Source organism: Gambusia affinis, linkage group LG12, assembly GCF_019740435.1.
Source record: "Gambusia affinis linkage group LG12, SWU_Gaff_1.0, whole genome shotgun sequence".
Classification (NCBI taxonomy): domain Eukaryota; kingdom Metazoa; phylum Chordata; class Actinopteri; order Cyprinodontiformes; family Poeciliidae; genus Gambusia; species Gambusia affinis.
Window position 1 is genome coordinate 19,645,545 of NC_057879.1, and position 25,107 is coordinate 19,670,651.

General features: G+C 36.8%; 1 protein-coding gene across 2 annotated transcripts; it reads right to left on the reverse strand.

The window, feature by feature from the left end:
• Positions 1-4,706: 4,706 nt before the first annotated feature.
• On the reverse strand, positions 4,707-24,699 carry arhgef18a (rho/rac guanine nucleotide exchange factor (GEF) 18a). 2 transcript variants are annotated; one of them, XM_044135083.1, is made up of 21 exons: positions 24,392-24,699; positions 18,495-18,551; positions 17,772-17,871; positions 17,380-17,474; positions 16,173-16,313; positions 15,682-15,926; positions 13,759-13,884; positions 13,275-13,392; positions 12,434-12,685; positions 12,108-12,184; positions 10,600-10,781; positions 10,312-10,367; positions 9,902-10,081; positions 9,673-9,813; positions 8,961-9,052; positions 8,829-8,882; positions 7,741-7,788; positions 7,178-7,639; positions 6,229-6,544; positions 5,997-6,101; positions 4,707-5,460 (listed from the first exon to the last, which is right to left on the reverse strand). In XM_044135083.1, the coding sequence occupies exons 4-21, from the start codon at positions 17,456-17,458 to the stop codon at positions 5,306-5,308; spliced, it is 2,829 nt and encodes a 942-aa protein (XP_043991018.1). In that variant the 5' UTR covers positions 17,459-17,474; positions 17,772-17,871; positions 18,495-18,551; positions 24,392-24,699; the 3' UTR covers positions 4,707-5,305. The 2 variants fall into 2 exon arrangements, with proteins under 2 accessions (XP_043991018.1, XP_043991017.1); XM_044135082.1 differs by having other exon boundaries at positions 17,761-17,871; positions 24,392-24,677.
• Positions 24,700-25,107: the final 408 nt, after the last annotated feature.

Here is a 25,107-nt window from a genome sequence, read left to right on the forward strand (position 1 = left end):
AGACTGAATCATTTTTTATCAAAATTATCCTTGAAACTGTTGATAAAGATGACTGAGATAAAAGAACGCTGATTTTTTTTTTTTCCACTTTAACAAAATAATAGAAAATGTCAACAAGCTTCCCAGAATTTTTGCAGGAGAAAAAAAGCCCAGAGCATCAGATTCTCCACCGTGCTTCATAATATTCTATTTTTACTTTTGATTATAACTCGTATTTGCTGTGGCTTTGTTTCCAAAAACCTCTGAAATGTCACAAGATTTGTTTCCATCCAAATCACCAAGATCAAGACCAACAATTTATTATTTTTCTCCACTAAAAAAAAAAGCACTTCAATTAAATGTTGGATTTATAAAAAAATAAAATCTAGATTAGATCATACATATGCAATATAATGAGTTCATTTCACTTTCTTTTAGCAGTTTTGTCCACATTTGTAATGAAAGAAAATTTAAACTGCTGACTCTGATCAAAGTGTTTTCTCTCTTATTATTGCTAAAACAATCGGCGACATTAGCAGGAGCTTACAGTCAACTTGGAAATCATGGATTCAACATAAGTATGTTACGACGGGGAACACATGAACATCTGGATAATTTGATTAAATAAGAAAATAAATCTCAGCTTCTCAACTGTGAAAATTTAAATCTGTAAGCAGATTTTTTTTTCTTCTTTTTATTAAAGAAAAAAAGAATCTTGTAAATAATCTCCCGTCGCTGTTGTCTCTAAAATGCCCCAACAGATGAAGTGTGGCTGGAAATATCAACTCTGAATATTTTGGTGGCTCTTAAACCAACGCCATTGCCAAACTCAAGTAGAACCCAAATGGCTTTTCTGTACTGCAAACAGGTTTAACTGGGCCTTACTGGTCTAATCAATCTGTTGTTTTAAAAAAAAGGTGTCATGATGAAGACAGAGATGATGTCTCCGTTTGGAAAGGTTGCTGGTTCTGAAACTTGATTGTTTCCTGTTTCATTATAAACTGCAGTAATGACAAACCCTTTGAAACTGAACCCAGAGTAAACAGTCTTTTTATTTAATTTTTTTTGACATATATGGTATATTTCTTCAAACATTTTTTTCTATTTATCATGTTTTGTAACATTTTATTTTGCATGCTATGGTTTTTAATTGTACTCTTTCTATAACACTAGTATCGGACGGTACAAAACGCCGCTCACTGCTGCAGTTTTTTTATGTTGTCTTAAGATTTGGCCTTATTGTGTCGGCAGAATGTGTCTCATGAAAAAACTGCTTTATAAAAACAATACTGGACTCTAAACGTGCTGCAGTTTATCAGTCAGGAGTGACCAGCTGTGTTAAAACTCATTTCATGCATTTGCACTTTTTTTTTTCTTTTTTTTTTTTTTTGCTCTTGTACCTTTTTAGCGATTATTATAAAGGATTTTTGGATGTGGAAACTAATAGTGAAATGTGTTCAGTGTTCCTCCCCTCCTGACCTGAGGTCATAACAAACAGCAGATCTCAGCAGTCAGAGAGAACAAACTGGTTAATCACAGAATAACCATCAAGTGTGTGTGTCGGTGTGTGAGGCTGAGTTGTATTGAGGTGAAAATATATTTCATGTGGGCAGCTGAGATGTCAGATTTACAGGACATGAATCACCAGTATACTTTCTGTTGTCACCAAGTGGTTTCTAATGCTTATGAGGGGAAATTATAATTAAAAAAATGCATTTAATGTTTGTTTCTGTGTTTCCTTACATTAATGTTGTTAGTATCTGTATACAGTATTGCCTTCAAAAAGGACATTTTAAATTGTCATGTTACCTCAGAAATTAATGTATATTGTTGGGGTTTTATATAGACCAAAACAATAAATGTTTAAGAAAGAAATCATTTACAAGGAAAAGTCTGTAAATGTGCCAATGCATTTGTTTGGGTCAGAAACACATTTGACTGTAAATTTTTTCCAGCAGCTACTCAGTTGGACTTTGACTGGACCACTCCAGCATATCAATACGCTTTGAGTTAAACTTTTTAATTATAATGTTTTTTTAAGAAGGTGAACCCTTGTTATGATCTCTGGACAAAATGAATAATATCCTGTTGACACAAATCTTCCACCTGAGCCTCTGCAGCTCCTCCAGAGTCACCATGTTAGAATTAAAATCGCTGCAGTGAATAATTAGAGCCATCTTCATCCCAACCAGATACTTTAGGTACATGGTGATTGCAGTTGTGTCTTAATCTTTCCAGTTTTGATTTATTGAAGAGTTTTTATAAGGTGATTAAAACTCAAGATTCTGTCGTGTAACCTAAAAAGATAAGATTCCTTGATCTTTAATCTTTGGATTTGTGCAAAGATTAAATCCCAAAGAGTTACATTCACACTGCAGCCCGAAGTGAACCAATTCCAATTTTTTTTTTTTTTTTTGCCAAATTGGATTTTTGGGTTGTGGTCGGTCTCACTTACAAATATATGTGACCTGTATGTGTTCTCCAGTGTGAACTGTAAATGACCTGAAAGTGTCCCGCATGCGCAGTAGAGGGCGCGCTCAGTGTTTTGCCAACTGCTATAAAAAGTAGTGCTCAGTGTTAGCAACATGGATGCTAATGGTGTGGCATAACTTACAATTCTGAAATTGTTGCTCGACCGGAGCCAGCACTTTAACAAGGTAATCCTCGCTATCATCCGCCATGGTGGTTATTTTTCTTCCCGCTTGCGCGTATCAGGACGCAGAATAGTGATGTTTGTCGAGTATCAGTGACGTTTAGGACAGATGAATGCGACCTGGCCAATCAAATTCAGGTCAGATTTGAAAAGATAAGTATCGGACCTGGGTCGCATTCGAAAAAAATCCGACCAGTGTTGTACATACTGTTATGAAAAGATCAGATACAGATCGCATTAAGGCATAAATAAAATTAAAATAATTGGAATTGGGTCACTTCGGGCTGTAGTGTGAACGCAACCTTAGACTCTTCAGAATCATATTGAAAACGTAAAACCAGGCTTCATTTTCTCTATTCAGCATGATTCGATTCATCGCATAAAATCCCAATAAAATACATCAACTATTTTTAATATGTGGTGGCACCGTGACTTTATGAACATATTTGTGGAAGGTGCTGTGTGAATCTAGATGCTAGCAGTGATTTCTGGGGCTGAATGAGTCTTTTCATGTGCAGAGACGGTCGGCAGCCTGACAATGAGCCTCTTGTGTCTTCAGCTGTTCTTCAAAGAGGACAGTGGGAGTCTCTGTCCAGAAGGACAGAGGGAGACAGAGGGAGTAAATGAGGGAGCCCATTTACTCTGGGTCGCTTGTCTTATTGACTGGCACACTGTTTCACAGAATGCACATACCGCCAACACTTAGAGAAATGTTTTCCCTGATAGGTTAAGTTTCTTGACAAAAGATAAAAACAAAGCGACTAAACCTGATTGTCAGGAAACTATGCAAAAAACATTTTTAAAGATTTGCACAACCAGTAAAAGATTTGAGGATTGACAGCTGCTCACTCGACCCAAAAGACATTTTAAGTGTCTAGAGTAAACTTTTACAGACTAGTCAACCCATTTTTGACTTTTTTTTTTTTTTTAAGTATGAATATTTCAGCTGTGGGATTTTTAAGCCATTTTACCTTTACAGGTTCTCCAAGCGCTGATGTTCTGGACCTTCTTCCAACCCTCCACTGGGCAACAACTCAGCCTTTGAATGCAGAATCTGCAAAAGAACAAACTGACAGACGAGCAGCTGATGGAGCAACAAATAGAAGGTTTGATTAGTAAGAATAAATTATAACTTATTCTTACTAGCTACTTACTAATAAATAGACAATAACTAAAATATAGAGGAATAATGAGTAATGGTGCATTCACACCAAACGCGTTTTGAGCATCGGGCGCGTCTGGTTTCCAATCAAAGTTTATGAGGAGGGTCGGACATGACTAACGCTCAAAACGGATCAAATCACTCCACACTAGATGCCCGAAACGCACCGCAACCGCCCTCGATGTGCGTCCACGTAGTCTTTGAATGTAAACCAGACACGCCTGATGCTCAAAATGCGTTTGGTGTGAACGCAGCATGAATAAGATGTTGGGAATGTTTGGAAAACAGTGTTTTCAATCAGAGGCTTCTTCAAATTTGTTGTAATACAGACTGCTACAAAAGATTTTTCCTGCCAAGAGCCATCAATAACTTGAAGAATTTGAATTAAGTGACATTTCATTTTTCTTTTGGAGCGGTAAAGTATTCTTGAACTGAATGTATGCAAGAATAAACGGATGGATAGATGGAAGGAAAAACTTTTGAATAATCACTGGATGAATAAATGATTATTGAATAAATACCTATATGGATGAAATGATCAGAGTGGATAGACTGTTGATTGAAAAACAGTGAACAGATAGAACCACAAGTTTTCCATTAAACTACATAAAAAGTTCAATAAAGCATCTGCGTTTGATTTCCCTGCACTTCTGACAGTTTAAATACAATGAAAAAACAAAACGCGAGACTGGCTTCATTGTGGAAGACAAAAAGGTGCATCCATCCATCCATCCATTTTCTTTACACCCTTCTTCCCTAAATGGGGTCGGGAGGGTTGCTGGTGCCTATCTCCAGCTGCGTTCCGGGCGAGAGGCGGGGTACACCCTGGACAGGTCGCCAGTCTGTCGCAGGGCAAACAAAAAGGTGCATAAAATATCAAAATAACACATTAGGAAAGCAGCTTCACATTAATTTGAGTTCTTCATTTAAAATGTTTTAATTGCATGACATTCAGTTGAAGTTTGACAATTTTTACACACAACCAGTTCATGTTTGCAAAGTTTCAACCAGGAACAGCATGATGTTTCACGATACCAAAACATGAACAGACTGTCAGACTCTCAAACACATTTGTTTGAAACTTTAAATATTTGTCAATACTGTGTGAAAACTCAGTCTGCACAAACTGTTGCCACTTACGTGGATTGTTCCTTTTCAATGAAAAGTCAGACCGATTCATACACAAACTGAGAAGCAGAAACCTGAAGATCTTTATATTTACAGACGTAAATTTGTTAAGCCAAAGTTGTACACACGTTATTACTGCTGTTAAAGTTAAAGCTTAAGAGCCGAGTGCTTAACGGTTTAATAAAAATAAAAAAAATCTTTGGGTCAGAGTCTTTATGTATTTAAATAATTATTTAAAATATTTTTTTTTTCATAATTACAAAAGACCAAACTTTTTGATAAGTTTTTTTTTGGGGGTGGAGGGTTGGCAAATGTGCAACTCTTTGAGGATTTTTCATCTGGATTAAAAATGTCTTCCTGCTGCTCACATCCAAACTCCTCCGTTAAAGAACGACACCATTATCTTGTTCTGTCGTAAGTATGTCTGTCGGAAAGGCAGGAGGCGACGGCGGAAGAGAACTGACGTTGTTCCACTTCGGTGTGATGAACGACTGAGACGGCTTCACGTTTTGGGCAGATCCTGGGGGCCTAAAGGTATCTGAGGGAGGAGGGGAGAAAAGCTTTAAAATACTTCCCATGAACTTACATCCACTAATGTAGTTACTGCTGAAGTTAAACTGGTGATTTATACTTTATTACAATAAATTATATTGTTGAAGCTACTTAAAGTCAAGCAAAACAGTTTAGGGTGACATCTCCTTTAAAGACAGAATATTAGATTTATTTATGACAGAATTTATAAAACTGCTACATTACATTTATACTTTTGGCAAAGTAAGATAAAGTTCTTGAGTGCAGCGATACCAAGTAAATTTGTAATTCAGTACATGTATGTTTTAAGTCTGTTTAGAAGTGTTTTTCTGTATCAGATCGTATCAGCTGTATCTGTATCGTATTGAAAGAGAAAAAAGTGGATTGGTGCATCCATGAAGATAAGTGGATAAAAAAAAAAACAATTAAAAAAGTGTTATTAATGTAAAAGAAAATGTACAAAAATGACATCAGAAGTTGTAGCAAAGCTGATATTTTTGGAAACATTTCTAACAGTTTGGAAAAGTTTCTCTGAGTTCATACCTGAACTTAAGACTCTTTTTGGACTTGTGTTTATTTGGGCTTTTAGACTGCCTCCGTTTTTCCCTGTTACCCGGATCGGAATCACCTGGGTTACGTCTATATTGGCTGGAGGAAGAAAACAAACAGGAATGACGATCAATAGACAGAAAGTATCTGCAGCTTATGGGCCGGTAACAACCCATAATAAACATTTAAAACAACTAACCCAAATGAATAATTTGGAGTTTCTGACCTGCACTGTGGGCTCTCTTGTGGGAACGTTTTGACTTGGTTTTCTCCTTCCCTTTGGGTTCGGCCGCCAGCTTCCTGGGAATCTTCTGTTGCACCTCCACAGGTTTCTGCACCTGGTTGGTGGTGCTCATCAACTGAATCGGCAGCTTCTGTCTGCTCATTCTGATGCTGGTGCTCCGGGGCGGAACCCGCGGGGGAGTTTCTGCTGGGTCACGAGAGTTACCAGTAAAGACCACCTCTTTGGGAACTGGGGTCAGAGTTCCTGCTCCGTTTACTATGCTGCTCCTGAATGATGGGAAAGTGGAGAGCGCCGAAGACTGGGAAAAGAAAGGACAATGTGAGGAAGATGTTAAAATCATGAAGAACACAACCAGAGTTGGGTAGTAACTAGTTACATTTACTTGAGTAACGTTTGGAAAAATTTTGAGGAGTATTTTTTACGGCGGTGCACTTAAATTAAAAAGTACTGTTACTTTTACTCACTGCACTGGAGTAAAAGTTTGGGACACTTTGAGTAACTTCACTGAATGAAGGAAAAATTCTCCAGACGTAAACACACCGGCAGCCTTTTCTAAGTTTTATATTGAAAGAAAATGATTGGGAAGTTGTTTTGCCTGATTTAGTCATTTTGTAATTATGTTATTTATAGAAATTATTTTCATACCAACATTCCCCAAATAACTTTATATTTTGATCTGTCTAACGATGTAACTTTTAGATATAAAATGATCCGATCAGTTATTCAGTACTTGAGTCGCCTTTTTACCAAATACTTTTTACTCTTCCTTGAGTAATTTCTTGGATGTATACTCTTAACTTTAACTTGAGTAAAAATATGTTGAAGTAGTGATGAGTTTACTTGAGTACTCTGCCCGCCTCTGTGCACAATGCTGAATAAAGATGAATTATATAAGATAAATGAAAGATGTGATTTTCTCTTTTATTCTCACCCATGTTGGATCGTCATAATGGTTGACAAGCTTTGCCTTCATCTTTTCCAAACGTTCCTTGTCCTGCTTAACCGCCTGGCGGTCCCTGTCCAGTTTCTGTGTGGACTCCCTCAGTCTCTCCAGGTCCTGTTGGTACGTCTCCCAAATCTGCCTCAGCTCCAGCTCTTTTTCTTCTAGTTTCTCCTCCATCTTCCTGCACTCCTCCTCCCGCTGCTGCAGCTTGTCTTTCTGACTTTCAATCAGCGCCTGCTGCTTCTCTCTCTCTTTCTCCCAGCGCTGCTGCTCTGCTTGATGCTGGACCTGCTGCTTCTGCAGGTTCGCCAGCTCCGCTTTCTGCTTCTCCAAGTTGCGCTCTTTCTCCTTCTCAAACAGCGTGTTGGTGTTGCTGCGGACAGGCAGCTTGCTCTTTGACTGGAAGACCTTCTGCAGTTCGATCCTGCTGTCCTGCAGGGCGATGACGGCCTGCACAAATGAAAGCACAAATATTTTGTTTGCAATAGAAATACAACGGCAATTTTAAATTGTAGATAATTCCATTTGTAGCTTTGTGAGGTTCGACTTGCCTGTAAGCTGGAGAGCTTCTGCGCCAGCGACTGAAGGCGATCAAGCACCTACAAAGCAGCAGTGAAACTTTGGTTTATGAAAACACATTCACATCTCCTAAATGCTTTCCAATCCTTCTTCTATTGCCACTTTATGTGACAGATTAAAAGTTGTGAAGTGAAATGGTAGTGTTGCATGTGTGGCAAAGTTTTGTACTTTGCTCTTTTATTCAAATTCCTCTTAAAAACAAACGGGAAAGAAAGAAAATCAAGTGTAACCAGTGGAATCAGAGAAATGAGCAAGAGGATCGTGGTATGGTTTGAAGAAATAAACTGATAAATATCCATTATAGTAAGCTTGTTATTTTTGTAGAACCATTTGTAGAACATGAAACCTTTACAAAAAGAGCAAAGCTACATTCCCTTCTATGGGATGTTAATATTATAAAAACCGATTTAAAAAACCCAAAACTTTCCGACCTAAAGAAAAGAAAAATAGATGTAATAAATATTACTTGTACTTTTAGTGTCATTTTGTTGTGGAAATTCAATAAAATAATTACACTAAAATATGTATATGTTTTTTTTAATCACTTTAAGCAAATTTGATGTGGGACGTCAAGAGAAACCTTAATATTTGAAAATTAATATTAAAAGAAGCTTTTCCTTCAATATGAAATCTGTAATTTTGATACAATATTTTCCACAAAGTATTGACTTAAGGCTGTAAGCAGAAGGACCCGACTTTTACTTTTATTATTTGTAAAAAAAAAACTGATGTAAATATATGTTTTTTCACTTTATAATTTTCCAAAACTTTTTGTTGGTTTATTATATAAACTGCCAGTAAAATACTAAAAAAAAAGAAACTTTAAAAAGGTATGGAAACAATTGCAAGTTGTAGCGCTAAAAATTTCTAATTTAATTTGGAAAATGTGTTAAAAACTGATCAGATGGTTTGTGTGCATGCATGTGTGTGTGTGTTTTGTTATATTATAGAATTTTATATCTATTTTGTAACCTGTCAACATAAATGGGAACATTTATATTTGAGCCGTACACTGTCCCTTTTTAAATACAGTTTATTATTGTCATCATGGTGGAGTTACCACTGTCACAGGGAAACCAAGCTTTGGGTGGGATCCACTTTCATGGTCATCAGTCTGGAACAAAGAGGACATTTCAGACAGTGTCTAAAAACTGGACGTCCACTTTTGGTCTTTTACATGCGTTTCACTTACAGACTTCTCCAGGTCTTCAGAGATCGACATGTTCTTGAACAGAAGGTCACAGCTGCTGTACCTGCGTTGTGCTTTCTCAGCTGCATCTTCGTCTGACAAAACGTTACAACACAATAATCAATTTAAAAAACTCCTGTAATTCAGTCTTCAAGAGATCTTAAGGAATAAGAAAAGCCTCAAAAGAAAAGTCACCAGTATGATAAAGTATATACAAATGTGAAAGGAAGACACTTTGTTGTTTTAGTCAAACATGAGAAATGCACATTTTCAAGGTGTGTTTCAGGAGCACTAAAAAAAGTCATAAGCATTACATTATTTGCTTTTGCTAAATGCCACAATAGCGTGGATATGTTTTAGATAATCTTTTATTTTCAGAAGTTTACAAACTAAAATCTCCATGCCTGTAAATAATTTATTAATTTATTACCCAGACGGTAAAATTATGGCCTTGTAACCTCCTGAAAGGTTAGTTCACAGCATTTATTCACTGATGGATGCATTTCAGGCACATTATAAACCAGCTGCTTCGGCCTCAGCATCATAAAAATAAATGAGATATGATATCAAAAACAGAGATATGTCCTGAATTTTGCCAACTCTGATATAAACCATGAACATTTTAATCTGATCTAAAGTCAGAAAAAAAATTAGAGTTTATAATAAACATCTAGTTTCACGTGAAAAGGTCTATCCTTACTAAAAACAAACTTACATTTCATGCTTTTATCTACCAGATTATCCAGAGAGCCTTTAAAGGTTTCTGCCCTCCTGACACTTTGCTGTGTCTCTGTTTTCCCCTCTGGAGCGTCTGGATGTTTTATCATCATAAAGACAAGATTCTGTAACTTTTCCACTGCAGACAAAAGAAAAAACAACAAGCAAACATTATTTAATCTCTCTACTTAAAGAGATAACTTTAACTGTAGTTTTTCTGGTCTTACCATCTTCACTGGCCCCACTCAAGAAGGCCTCCCCCTGCTGGAGGTCAGAAGCATCACCTCGCAGCAGCAGCCCGCTGTGAGGGGTTTTCTGACCAACCACATCGTTATAAAGTTCAGCAAAAATATCCTGTTTCTTCTCCAGACTTTTCTTTATCTGCTCGTCTATTTTCTGCAGCTTATCTGAAAAGTGGAACCAAACAGAACCTTCTTTAATCCGTGAAACGTAAACACAAAGCCCTACAGATTTTCTACTATTTAGGTACAAAAAACAAAAATAGAAGAATTTTGGATTTTTTTCAAATATTTACTATTTTAATATTCTTTACCAAAGTTAAAGAATATTAAACATCATACCTGTTTTTGGGTTACAGGTATGATGTGTGTGCTCAACCTAAATTCAGGGGTTTTACCTTGATACTGCTGCAGTTTAGTGATAATTCCTCTGTGCACTTCATTGTCTCTGCAACTGAAACACAAACATTTCACCGATATAGTTTATTTCAAAGCGACAAATAAGCAATAGTCATCTTTCCAAACCGAGGTGCTGTAACCTTTATCAGATCAAACAAAATTTGGCTTCTTCAATCATTTCACTGACAAATCTATAACTGTTATTTTAATCTGTTCAAAGTTATATTCGGCTTATTAATGATTCTTTAACAATACAGCATCTTAAGATCTACACTTGTCCCTCTCACCTTTCTACAACGTCATTTATGAGGTCCATCCAGGTTTTGCACTCCTCTTTGGAGCTTGTGTAGAGCTCGTACATTTCTGGCGAGCGGGAGGGACAATCACAGATGAGGTACATGCCTCTTTCCTCCTGGGCCACTTCCCTGACAATCACTCCCTGCAGGTAGATCACTGGCGGTTTGCTATCCTGCAAGAGACAACAATAATGTCCTCTGTTTACATTGTGATGTAGCCTTCATTATAACACCTCAGATCTGACATGTGGCATAGATTTAATAGATTCCAGCTAGGTTTTCTTTTTAAATGCTTTCATTGTGACTTTACATCTGCTCAAATTAGGGTCTTAATGTGCAGTGAAAAAGAATTTGACCCCTTATAGATTCCTCTATTCTTGTTTTCCTTTTACCAGTGGTGAGCACAACTCTGATAATCCACAGGCATATTTTTTTTTGATTTAGCACTTTAGCATTTTTGCCAACTTTAAAACTTTAATTTTAATGGATGAAGTCTATAGCGCTAATTGCTAATAGCTATTTTATAGACTTTTTGTGATAACCTTTTGGTTATTGACTGTTAAAAATTCTTCAGTTAATTAGACATTCACATACATGCTCTTACTTTGAAAACTGGACAGACAAATGTGGAACAGTTGTAGAAGATGTGTGGGTTCCTAACATAGTTGTTGTATAACACTGGGTTACAAAAAATTGTTTTTAGAAGTTGTCTATGTTTTTTTAACTGAATTAGGACTAACTTTGCACGACTGAATCCAAAAATGACAACCATTTTTTCCTCAATCATGTCAGATTTTTATTCTTATTTGACTCAGAGAAGTCAAATTCGATATTTTTGTGACATTATCAGTTCATTTCTGTTAATATTTCTCATCCAAAAAAGGTTTTACGAGAAAAAAAATACACTTATAATGGTAAGTAAATGTAAATTGAACATTACATCTTCATTGTGCAAAATTCTCCATCCGTTTTCTGTCCAGATGGAATCTCTCCCGCTGCTCATCACCCATTGATCCCAGATTATCAGGAAAACGATCCATATGTGAGAACAAGTCCTGCATTTTGATGCTCATGTTGCATCCATAGTTAAGAGAAGTGACCTGATTGAGCAAAAATAACTAGATTTTTGGATTCAGCACTTCAAAATTATCCTAAAACAGCTGAAAAACCGTTTCTTTGGCCGTTGACCAGTTTCATTATTATTATTAGTTTTATTACAAATTATTTGAGAGAAAAAAAAACATCTATCAAGTAAGACTCTTCTTAAATTAAACCATAATTTGTATTTACTCAAGGGATCTTTGACATAAAATTAGTCGAATCACTAAAATAAAATATACCTGAATACAATAATAACAGGTTTGAGGAGTGATTTTTAAAATTCGTTTCAAAAACAAAACAAACATGTATGACCTTGACTTAATATTCCCAAGATTGCCTCATGATTATAACAGAAAATGACAAATATTTTTATTTTCTGTGTATAGTTTTGGACTCACCATGGCAGCAAATACAAGCTTCTGATCTTTTTCTTGTAGCAGAAGGAACATATCTGACAGCAGCACAGCAAGGATTTCTGCAGGGGGAAAGAGGACAATATGAGAATTTAAAAAGATTCAGACAGTGCTGCAACTAGACAAGTTTCAGGAATGATTTCTTTACATTTTACACACTGCCTTGAATGTTATCTAGCAGAAAAAACAAACATTGTACCTGGTCAGAGACAGCAGCATATTGACCAGTAAACTTTCAGTTTAAAATAACAAATTTTCATACAAACACACGTCGTTTATTTCTAAGACAGAGGCCAGAGTCCATCACAAACCTTTTTGTTTACCGGACGACTTCCAGGTAAGGGGTCCTTCATGCAGCAGCGTCTTGTTGCCCTGCAGCAGATCCTCTCTGCGGAACAAGCGGCCATCTTTCAGCTTGACCTGAGTCTTTTGCTCCAGTCGATAGATGATCTCTCTGACGCGAGCGGTCTTCTCACATTCACTCATCTCGGTGTTCACCAGGGAGATGGTGTGCTTAATCAGCTCCAGAGCTATCTCCAGCTTCCTGTGCTCGTCTGTGTCAGCTGTAAGAGGCAGTACAAAATAAATTACTAATGGGTCAGAAGAAAAAACATTTTTAAAACTGAAGCACCAATAACAATCGTGTGGTTCATTTCTGATCTCTGGAATTTTTAGAGCTTGAAAAGACAAAGACTTCCCTTTAGGGCATACACTGAAAGAATATAAATATAAATATATAAGAACAGAAGTTCAAATAGTTTTCGCCTCAGGCGGTCATTAAATATTTGGATTAGACCATTTCCTTTTTAGTACCTTTTTTAATTAGTCTCTGTGGCAAAAAAATCAACTGGAATGAAGACGGATTACCACCAAAAAACTGGGAGTAACTCCGACTACTCCCAGTTACGACTTGTTAGGACACTCCTTGGTTAGACAGCAGTAGGTTATGGTGGAAACATGTTTATTTTACAAAACATATATGTAAGAGCAGCACCTACAAATTTCTGAGTATTGGATCTATAAAACAATGTTTGCAAAGGTCTGATGGAGCTGAATTTTAACTATTTCCTGTTTACATTTTGTCAGCGAAACTCTGGTTTTTACCAGAACTGAAAGAAGGCAGCAGATAAACGGATCGGGGGGATTCTTTACCGTCTGTATTCTGGATGATTCGCTCCAACAGAACCGGATATTTTGTGATGCGTTGAGTCACCAGCAAGAAACATTCAGGAATCGTTAATCTTCGCACCAGAGGCAGCTGATCAATTTTCTGTAAACAAAATGTTTTTCTGTTTTTAAACCAACTTCATAAAATGTATTATCTTATGCAGTATTTATTATTTCTTAAACCTGCCAACCATCTCCATAAGCTTGTTGATTGGTGAAGACTTTGCTTACTTTAAACATCATAGATCTATTCTGGTTAATTCTGTTAATTCTATGTTTAAAATAAGCTACTTAAAATCTGTATTTATCTTTCCTAATTTCAGCTCAACCTCTGCAGACTCTCCACCGGCTACATTTCAGACAAAAAGAAATAATCAAACTACAGTTTTAATATTGAAGAAGCCATTTGGATGAGAGGTCAACTGAATTTATTTTGTAAAGTAAAGACTGAATAGTGCCGAATACTCACTCTAATCAAAATTTGCAGCTTCTTGTTGTTCTGCATTTGCTCCTTGTAGTAGTTGACAGCTTCGCTGTGATGACTGCAAAAGTAGCCGTAACCCTCCTTCATCTGTTTTCCCAGATTACCTGAAAACTGACACCAAAAACGAGAGCTTACCGATTCCGTCTTAATCTTTGGGTTTATGGGAAATAAAAAAATATATATCACATAGAACCCCCGTCAAAAACATATTTTATTTATGCCTGAACAAAATGTAGTTCACACATTTTCATCTGCCACTCACCAAAATCACACAGTCTGCAGTTTGCACAGGCAGAACAAACAGCCACTTGAAATGTAAAGTCTACCAGCAAAATGTTAGGATTTGCTCTTCGTCTTAGTGAGCTGATGCTCAGATGTGAGGCTATTTTAATGTATTATTCACAGGTACAACCTTGGCAAGATGCCCAAGAGATGAGGATGCATTTATCTTTGAATGAGTACACAGAGAGCTAAGATGCTCTCAGCCTTTTAGATCAAAGTCAGAAATTCAGTTAAATATCAACGTCGCAAGCTTGAAAACCTGCTTGTATTTTTACAGAAAATCTGCAGAAAAAACCGAGAGGCTTCCATTATTACTACATTATTATGTCAATAGCTAAAAACTGTAATCAAAATCAACATGAAATCAATTTCACAGCTTTCATACAGAGTAGGGATTCACGATATTATTGGTATGGTATCAGTCAATATCAGCTGTAAAATTTAATATCGGACAAATTATCTGTCAAAATAATTCACAGTTATAAAAGGCGTTGTTTATATATGGCAAACCAGTGTCAGTAATGCCTGCAGCACAACGTCATAAGAAACTGATAAGTATTAAAGCACGACTGATGTTCTTTTCATCAGGTTGAGTTTAGTTTGATGAAGATTTACCAGTCTGCACTGTCTGAGTCTTGTCATTATCTTAGAGAGAGCAGATGTTATGAATAAATTTGACATTAAATTTAATGCAAGTTGAAAGTGTTGCATCATTTTCATCCTCCTTTTTAGCGTTTCCATTTGGCAGAAGGCTAAATTGACAAAGATAATGCAGTAATTTAACTCCACAGTAGAGAGACCATATAGTTTCAGTAAGAAGGTATAGGAAAAAATATTGGTATCGGTTATCGACCAAATGAGTTTTTGTATATCGGCATATCGGCTATTGACCAATAATCCAATATCATGCATCCCTAATACAGCCTGTGAAGGTTCCCTACATGTTCAGATTTAACCATGGCCCATGATTCACAAGTGGGAAACTCAAAAATTTGGCTTAAAAAGCATCAACTGTGAATTATTTTAAGGCAACGACCCAAAGACCGATTAGAAAAACAACAAAGCTTCTCATGTTGGTATATTAAAGGCACATCTCCAACCCACTATGGCAAAAAACTGAGGCAAGATATCAAAAAGAACAGAGCCTCCACCTGTTGTGGGTGTAACTTAAGGATGCCTGAAGGCGGCACGTTCATCGGTTCAGCAGGTTAGATGTAAGTGTAACGTTTAGTCATTATCCTGTTCAGGAAGGAGGAGCCATGTTTTCTGTCCTGTTTATGAATAATCTACAGTGTGAAATTATTTTCTAACCAGCAGAATAGAAAAAAAGATGCATGGAGAGAAAGAAAAATATGAAATATTGGATTGTTTAGAGACAACTATTGTTTCACATTGCTTTGAACATTTTAGTATGAACTTTTATGGCACTTTTATTTTGTAAACATCACATGGACAGAAAGATAAGGGTGGAAATGTGTAGGTGAGTAGAAACAGCATAGAGCAGATAAAAAATAAACACAATATATTTATACAAATTTTGCTAATAGACCAAACTCCCTGATAGATATTGTTATTTTCTTAAAGACATGTCCATGGTGGTTATTCTGGACCGCTCCTTCGCCCTACCTGTTCGATGAGGATATCCGCCAGCTGTGTGATGCAGTAGTTATTTCGATTGTCCTCATTCGCACTCTCAAATTGCCGGGATTTGAGGGAATTGAGGAAAAAACAGTGGAGGCCGAGCAGAACCTCCACGCCGGGGAAGAGCTTCTCCAGCCAGACGATGGAGTGGAACTGCTTCAGCTCGTATTTGTAGATGTAGAGAAGGATTTTCAAGGTTCGCACATGGTTCATCTCAGTCTGGATCAACTCTAGGGAATTGACAAGGGCTTTGTCATTAAGCAGCTGATGTTTGCTCAATATTTAGCCTGAATCTAAGGATAGAGGAGGTAGAAATGTTTCTATATAAACACGTTGTCTAAAACAATACATGACTCTTACAAATGCAAGACGATTTGAGGGTAATGAGGCAGTTAGTTTGACAGATGACTCCTTTCCAGGAAGAGTATGACACACCCCAGTTCATATGCTTTGATTCAACGTCTGTTTCAGCGTACCATAGATTACATCCTGCCTTTTAACAGCCTCTTTGTTCAGAGACATCAGGTAGTTCTGGTCCACAGCCGAGCTCCAGGACTCCGCCTCCAGACCGCAGGAGTCGCTCTCCAGATCAGCTTGCAGATTGGCATAATAGGAGTCTGGTGACACACCGACAAGACACATGCAAGGACAGTTCACACACTCTGTTCAGGTGACAGGGATTTCAATTTATTTGATGACAAACAGTTATGCAGAAGAAAAAGAAAAGGGAAGAAAACTAGATTTTTTTAAAGGGAAATATAAAAGATTTTTGGTAACACTTTATTTGACAGGGTGTGCATAAGACTGACATAAACATGTCATATCAACAGCCACGAACATGAAGGAGTCTTTATGGATGTTTATGACTGTTGTCATCAAGTGTCATTCGGTACATAATGACACTTTTAAAGCAAAGTTACACTAAAAGTTGCATAAAAAGTGTAAACTTTGCATTGTTTGGTCAATAACGACTATTAACACAAAGTTCTATTAAAATTAGCCTTAACAGTGTAAACTTTGCATTAAAAATGTCATTATTTACCAAATGACACTTCATGATAACAGTCTTCTACATTCATAAAGACTCTTTCATGTTCATGACTGTTATCACATGTTTATGTCATGTCAGTCGTATGCACACCCTGTCAAAGTGTTGCCAAATAACTTTTATATTGTCCTTATGAAAAAATTTTGCTTTCTCCTCCCCCCCCCTTTTTTTTTTTTTTCTTTCTTCAGCATAACTGTTTGTCATCAAGCTTAAAGAAACTGCATTTTGCTTAAAATTTTTGTAGCATTTTTGTGGGATTTTTTGGGTTTGAAGGAATATAAATCCACACTGCTGTAAAATCTCGTAACAAAGAAGACCTTTCTAAAGCTTGAGAGAGCATAAATTCATATCTGAAGAAAACTAAAAGAATCGGAATGAGGCGAGACAATTAAAATTTTTTTGTTAAGGTGATGAAACCTTTTAATAACATTTTAAAATTATATTCTATTGAAAGGGTAAATATTTCATGATGGTTGCCACATCATATGATATTTAAAACTAACAATTCTCTGATTAAATCAAAACAATACAGAAATCACTTTTTTAATTCTTCCCATCTTTATCTTGTATAAACTATTTCAATAAAGGCTACATAGCTCTTTCATAACCACGCCCTCCATCTGTTACCAACTGACCTTCTGGGTTGATTGGCTCGGCCAATAACGCAGATTCATCAGTGAAAGACTTCACCCGCTGGCCTTCAGTCTCATCCATCTGCGCCTTGCTGGTTCTAGATGGCAGGTGATGAGATAAGGCTCATCAGGTAAATTAAAACATGCCAGCAGTAAAACAAAGTACTTCAATAATGCTGCGACTAGTGAAACATGTGAAAGGTTTTTTTCAGTGTCAAGCAAAGTAAAATCCATCAAGTGCAGTGGAACAAAGCTGACTAAAACGCAGATGTTTTGGATGACACATCCACCCAGCCTGGAATACACATGGAAAAACCCAAGGTGCTGAAACATGAGGGGAAGTTGTTGCATTTCTGATGAAGATTTTTTTTATGTTAAACCAACCTCACGCTTACTAGTCAGTATGAAGAAGAAGCTGGTGAAGAGTTGGATGTTTGAGGAGGAAAACTGCCTGTCCAGCCATTAGAAGGTGAGGGACAGAAACTCTCTGCAGAGCTGTGAGCCAGAACAACAGAGACAAAAAAACTGTGAGAGCAACACAGGGAAAAAGATAAACACTGAAAGTAAACTGGTGAGACATTCACTTAAAAACATGAAATGTTCCAATGAAAAAAAAAAAATCCATGTCGATATTTATCAATACTTATATAACCTGTCACAACAATAACTGCCGTTATTGGTGTCATTATGTTTTCCGAACTATTCACTTCGAAAACACGTGTCTAAAGGACTAATACTCATTCACCTGCCTTGTGACACTTTAAACAGATAAACTGTCTGAGCCGAGGAAGAGGGAGTGTAATCAGAGAGTGAAACAAGCTGCACCAGAAAGAATCATGTGAAGGAAACTGGTTTGACAGACTGACACCACAACTCAAGTCAGACCAGCTGAAAGGGAAAACTGAAACAAGGAGCAAAGTTGACCTGTGGTAGCAAGCTGCAACTGAACAATTAGACAAATATGTTCTAGACTCAAAGTGAGAAAACTCCAATATTTATAAATGTGTTCTTTAAATTTAAACTAAAATATACATCTCTGTAAAAAGGTGCAGAAATAATCAAAGAAACATGAATTCTTAGTAGTTTGTTGTTGCTTTTAACCAATTTGAATGACTCACCCTTCTCATGAGAAAGTTTTCTTTTTCCTCTGTCTTCACAATGTTTCCACAGTCAAGCTGGGAAAAAAAAATAGGAATGAAAAACATGAAATAAAGGTGGGATGTTAAAATGCTGATCAATCTAATTCAACAGTAGCAAAGCATGGAACAAACAAAAATATTCAAACATAATTTATGTTTTAAGCTTCCTCTTATCAAAGAGCTTATTCAGGAAAACAGAAGCTGTGTAAAGTTAGACACACCTAGAATACACACTAACGTTTGACCAAAGAAATTGAGGAACATACACAATTGGTCACTCCAGAGCATCGTTTATCACGCTTTTTCTGAAAATAATTTCCAGGCACCACCATTCTGACCTTTTAAACACCAACACAACAAGAACTGGACTTTTTCAGCTTTAAAAAAACAACAAACACTTTCCTATACACTGGCACCGCATGACAGGAAACGCTCTCTCTTGTACCGTAAATGAGATGTTGGATCTCATTGGGACAACCTGTACAAATAAGGCTTAAATGACTAAATAAAGAAACAATTTAAAAGGTGTAGTTAAAAGGTGTAGAGTATTATTTCCTTAATTTACTCAGAAGTTGAAAGTTAACGATTAAAAGTTAGAAGGTTTATCGCCAAATTCAATCCAAAATGGCGGCCTTCCTTTGGAAACTTGGGGCTAGTTCAGGGGTGGGCACTCCTGGTCCTCGAGGGCCGGTGTCCTGCAACTCTTAAATGTCTCCCTGGTCCAACATACCTGAATCCAACAGCTGAATCACCTCCCAAGTGCAGTCAGGTTCTCCAGAGTCCTGATAATGACCTCATTATTTGACTCAGGTGTGTTGAAGTAGAGATACATCTAAAAGTTGCAGGAGACCGGCCCTCGAGGACTGGATTGCCCTCCGCTGGGGTAGTTTAAGTGAAAAAAAACAAAAAAACTGTTTAACTTCACTTTGGACAATTTGCCCCTTATATCTCCCACACATGCACAAAGCACTTTAATGTCTTTTTGAAAATGTTTCAAAAGTGTTTCAAGGTAAAAAAAATTAAAATAATAATAAAAAAATAATAATAACACCCGCAAAATACATTATTACCTCGATCTACCAAAAACAATTAGCTTGCTCCCAGACAAAGTGCTTGAAAACAGTATTTGACTCATTTTTTTGTCAAACTTAAATGTTTTGGATAAAACTAATTTTAAAGTAAGGTAAAGATATTAATATAAACAGCTATTCAACCCTATTTGAATCTATGTTAAAAAAGAAATTTAGAACTAACAAAACATTGCTCCACCCTTTACCTGAAGCATTTATGATTACTGGCAGTAAGTCTTAAGTTACAGTGAAACTGCAGAATTGTTTCAATCCAGTCTTATTAGAGTGCTAGAGAGCTTCTAAATCCGATGCAGGTCCAGACTTTGACTACGCCATGCCTGTTTGGTTTAAGCCACCAAAAGATGGACGTGGTGGTGAAGTTGAGTTTAAGGTCACAAACTGATGACCGGATGTTCTGCGGCAGAACAATTCATCCATTAAATTACAGGGAGTTTTCAGGTTCAGGAGGAAGCCAAGCCATCCCAAACCATCACACTACCCTCACTGTGATAAAAAAAAAAAAGATTGGAAGATTATTTAGGAAGATTATGGTATTGAAGCTTTGAGGATCTGGAACATTTATGCATTATAAATACAAGCTTAGATACTTCAATCTTATGGTTTTTTTAAACATAGGATTGTTTAAAAACAATAATTTATTTGGTTGTGATGTCAGATCCAGACTCTGACGTTAACGGGCCACAGCAATGAACACTCAGTTTTATGGTTTTCAGATTGTTCTGGGTGACCTTTGAATTACTTTTTTGTTGAGATGTTTCTGAAGAAATAAAAATCCATTTGCTTGATTAACTGATTGTGAAAGCACTAGGTGACATTTGTCCATATTTACATTGAAATTAATTGATACCAAGATTTATTCTAAAGATAACTAAGGGTAGTCCAAGTAACACAAGTGTTACCTGTGGCTCAGTGTGAGAACCAGTGAGTTTTGCAGAACATTATTTTAAAAAATCCTGCCATCAAAATTGTGGTCAACAGCAAACTCAAACAGGTTATAAATATAATCTACCAGAACCTTTATTTAAAACCGTTCTGATAAAGGCTTCAATAAGGTTTTCAAAGTAAAAACAAACTCTAAGAGTGTTTTATAATCTTTTGAAGAAGTCCTGCCCTCCAACAGCAAAGCAATGATCCATGTCCTGATGATGAGCGCAGTGCATGCATACATGAGGGTTTTCTCAGGGTTAGATTACAAATATAATATTACACATACTGTGAAGGAACCACACATCTTTATGTTTCTATGTGACAGAGTCCGTTTTCCATTAGTATCATTTTCCTTTCTTTAAAAGCATCCCTCCAAGCTTTATGCTAAGTCATTCTCCACAATGTTGTTGCTTCCAGTCCCTTGTTGTTTCTGACAGCCACACCTGCTACGATTCGCCCAAACTGGGTGGAGAAAGAACCAAGAAGCATGACTTACAAGTCATACCCTGCAAGAGAAAACTAGACTAGCGAGTCGGCCAAGTCTGCTGCAGAGGACGGACAGATGGTGAAAGGAAAAAAACTAAACAAAATACGCTACTAGCACAAAAGCAGTTTCACTGTCAATGGTCATAATCATAGTGTTCCCAGATGAATTAGTGCATGAAAGTGAATAAGTAACATCTGATGTCATGTCCTGTCATAGGGACACAAACCAGAAACACAGAAGCAACTTGAAGGAGAATCATGATGAATTTCCAAATTCAAACCAAAAATCAGAGGTGTTTCGTATGGAACATTATCACACTTTAATTAGAGAATTACATACATGCAAACTGTGTCTCTGCCGGAACCTCCAAAACATTCCTATAGGAATCACAATGAACAGAAAATTGACTAACACTAATTCACAAGCAAATCAGACATAACATAGAAAAACAGCAAGAGGTGGTCAGTAGGGTGATGATGCGGTCAGCAGTTAAAAATGAAGCACCTTGATCAGTGACGACATTCTACGCAAGTCCCTAAAAAACACTTATAACTGACTGAAATTATATAGTTCATGTAGTTCAGAACATGGTGTTATTTAAACAAAATTACATCTCTTTAAAATTATTTTGTCAGCTTGCAAAAATGCAAAAAGGAAATTATTTAAATTTGTAAGTTATCCACCACAAAAACTCAAACTACGAACCTTTGGGACCCAGAAGGGTACATGCAGAACATTGCAAATGAAATGCCAAAACTTAAGAAGTAATGTTGTCGAAATAGGAGAAAGAGAGCATTAACAGCAAAACAAAAGATGCACCCACTACATCACATAACTATGTCGACCTAAACTCCACCTCCATTTTTGTGAAGAGAAACGTCCATTTATAGTTTTCTATTGACTTCTGAAAGAGTTTGCAGAATAATGTGCATATTCACAACTGCACTATTCTATTTTAGTTTTTTTATTAAACATCTCAGAGTGTGCATGCAAATTTTACTCGTGATGCACCAAAACATTATGCAACCAATGGATCAGCAGTTATACATTGCACTTCTCCTGCTGCTTCCACCTTTAACAGCCTTGACCACAGCTTACTTATTAACCTCAAGATAAATGGATGAACACATTCTGTTATCTTTGGCTTTAAATGTGGTAGACTCGTAATGTCACTGAGCATCTGTGAGTGTCCAAAAGTAAAGCCGTCAATTCACAACTCCTCAACCTAAAGTCACAGGGAACCTTTGAATAAACGTTTGAGATTGACTGGAAAAAGCAATATTTCACACAGATACTCAAGAATTCCCCCAGAAAACTTGCTAAGCCTGGTGGTTGGGTGCTAGGGCAGTCATTCATCCAGCGGCCCGTTGTGTTTTTCAGTTAGAAAATGTTTAAAGCTGACAGGAAATTAGAAAATACCACTTGATTATTAGGTGCTACTGAAAGATTGGAAGATTAATATGTGAATACCAACTATAAGGTTTCACCAAGTGCCTACACTTTAAAAATACTTAAGTAAATAAGCAATGCTTAGCCTGGTGTGAGCACAAGTAAAGTCTGGTGACCCGCCAGGCTTATAACACTGGTGGAAACCTTGGGTACTGACACAAATGTAAGAACAAGATGAAAATGAAGGCTTGAAAATGTGGTTAATTCATTTGTTTTTCTATCAGTTTGTCTTGTTCAGGCTTGTTAAGCAGCAGGAGCCTGAGGCTGTCTAATTAGATCACATGGCTAACCATCAGGAATACACAAAATATTCAAGAGTACTGCAAAAAAAAAAAAAAAAAAAACGTTGACAGAAAAAGAATAAAACACAGGACTTTATAAATCTAAACAACAGTTAAATTAACATTAATCAGAATAACAAAACAAAACCAACATGGACGTTTTTGACTGTGGAGGAAAATAACACCAGCTGAAGCGGAAGAGGCAAAACTCTGACATACTGACGTACTACGAAACAACACAAAAACATGCCACATTTTACGGAACTAAAACGGCGAACAATAGCTGTCAATACCACGACTGGTATGTAAAGTGGTAATTGGATCCCTTTGTAGTGGCTTGTGGTAAAAGAGCTGCGTCTCAAACACACAGGAATGATATTGCCCTTTCTGACTTACAGAGATAAAACCGTTTAGAATTTTAACACTAAATGCTGGCCGATGGCGGCCATGTTGGATTCTCACGCCCTGGTAGGGGAGGAGCTTCCAGATTTTCCAGTCAGTTGACTTAGAGATGGAAATCCTAAGTTTCAAGTACAAACTGAACACGGTATCGTTTGGCTGGGACTTTGTAACTCTGTGTTCCTCTTATACAAAAATATGAGATCATTATAAAATTAAGATCTAGCATTTGAATTACACATCACTGCAAAAGGTAACACAGTGCCTAGCTAAAGTATTTCTTTCTTTTTCCACATTTTGTCACATCGCAACCACAAACTGTGTCTGAAAAGGAAAGCAAGTGATGTTTATACAGGTTTTCTAATCATTCTACAACTTTTACACATGTTGTCCATTTGCACAATGCAATTATTATTACAGCTGCAACTCAGTTGTATGTCTGTAAAAGCTTTCCATATCTTGACGTCTTTCTGTTTGAAAAATAGGTAAAATTCAGTCACGGAGATTTATCTGGATTTCGGTCTGAACCATCCTGACACCTGAATCCACCTTGACCTAAACCATGCAATGATTACAATAGCCTTTGCAATTTTCCCATACCTTTAAATTTCAAGATCACATTTTATGAAAAAGTACTTGAATCTTTTTTTACTTTATATAATTTGTCCAAATATTTATTTATTTGAGCAAGAAAATATACACAAACTTATTCTGTTATGATGTTGAACATGCGCAACAACAACAGAGGGAATGGGAAACGGCAGAACGAGATTACTGAGCGCTCCACTGGAATGGGAATGCTAGGAATGCCAAGGTGAGCGTATCTGACCTGGATTCATAACATTTCCCATCGACTGAATGTCAGATGAGCTCAGTGGACGCAGGTGATCTGAAGCATGTTTGGGAAACGGGAGCGGCAGAAGGTGACACTAGCAAACCAGTAGCGTGGCCCAACGTCTTCCCAACGGCTTCCCAACGGTTAAATGCTAACTTTACTAAAGCGGACACCCAACAACAGTGAAAATAAATTGAGTTTGATTAAATTATTAAATAGCTCCAGCTCATTTCAAGTTTGGGTAAATAAAAATAATAATTATTATTAGTATCACTCGATTTTATCCGTGTTCTTTAACTGAAAACACACAAGTAACGTTACGTTTTTAAAAATAAAATCAGCTGGCTTCGTTTGTCAGCGTTAGCTACCTACAACGTTTTAACACAAAAGCAGTCGCATAACTTTACCTGGAGGCAGAAAAAGAACTGTAGTAGGAGGAGGACGCGTTAAAGGCGAAACCCAACTTTCTGGTTACTTCTAGGCGAAGGTTAAGATAATAGGTCTCTTTACAGATCCACCTAAACAGAAAGGAAAAAATAATGAATATGTCTTCGGAGGAGCAAGTGCACAAATCATTACAAAAGGGAGGTTGGACGATGAAGGGAGTGTTTTAAAAGAAATCCCAGCCTCCTCTCCTCTCTCGTCCGTCCTTCTTTTTCTAAACACTCGTTAGGGCAGTGAACGCAGCACTTATGTCTGTCGAACAGCGCTTTTTACATTGATGTATGGCAAAACGATTGTCTATTTACTCAATATTCTTGATTTTGGGTGTCAAAGTTGTCACCAATTAAATCAAAATTCCATGCTAATTTTTACATTTTAAAACATGAAAAAGTACTGAAAGCATCGTAGCGTTTACTTTATATTCAATTTCTTTGTAGTTTTTTCCCCAGATATCTCAAAACACTTGCTAACATCCAAAATTTGCAAAGTCATTTAAAAATTAAGTTATTCACAACAACCTGATTAGCCTTAAACACACAAGCATTGTTTCACTGATCTTATCAATAGCCTATGGTAAAATATTGTCCAGGACAGGGAAAGTGATACCAGGCTTTCATTGTGATTGAATTAGAAGACTAGATTGTGTGTTTTCTTGTCCTTAATAATAATAATAATAATA

Coding starts and splice junctions, on each gene's coding strand:
- arhgef18a (XM_044135083.1), bottom strand. CDS start 17,458: ATGGATGAGACTGAAGGCCAGCGGGTGAAGTCTTTCACTGATGAATCT. Junction 10,082..10,311: donor TAAACTGCAGCAGTATCAAG/GTAAAACCCCTG, acceptor TCCACTTTTCAG/ATAAGCTGCAGAAAATAGAC. Junction 6,545..7,177: donor ATTATGACGATCCAACATGG/GTGAGAATAAAA, acceptor TTCTTTTCCCAG/TCTTCGGCGCTCTCCACTTT.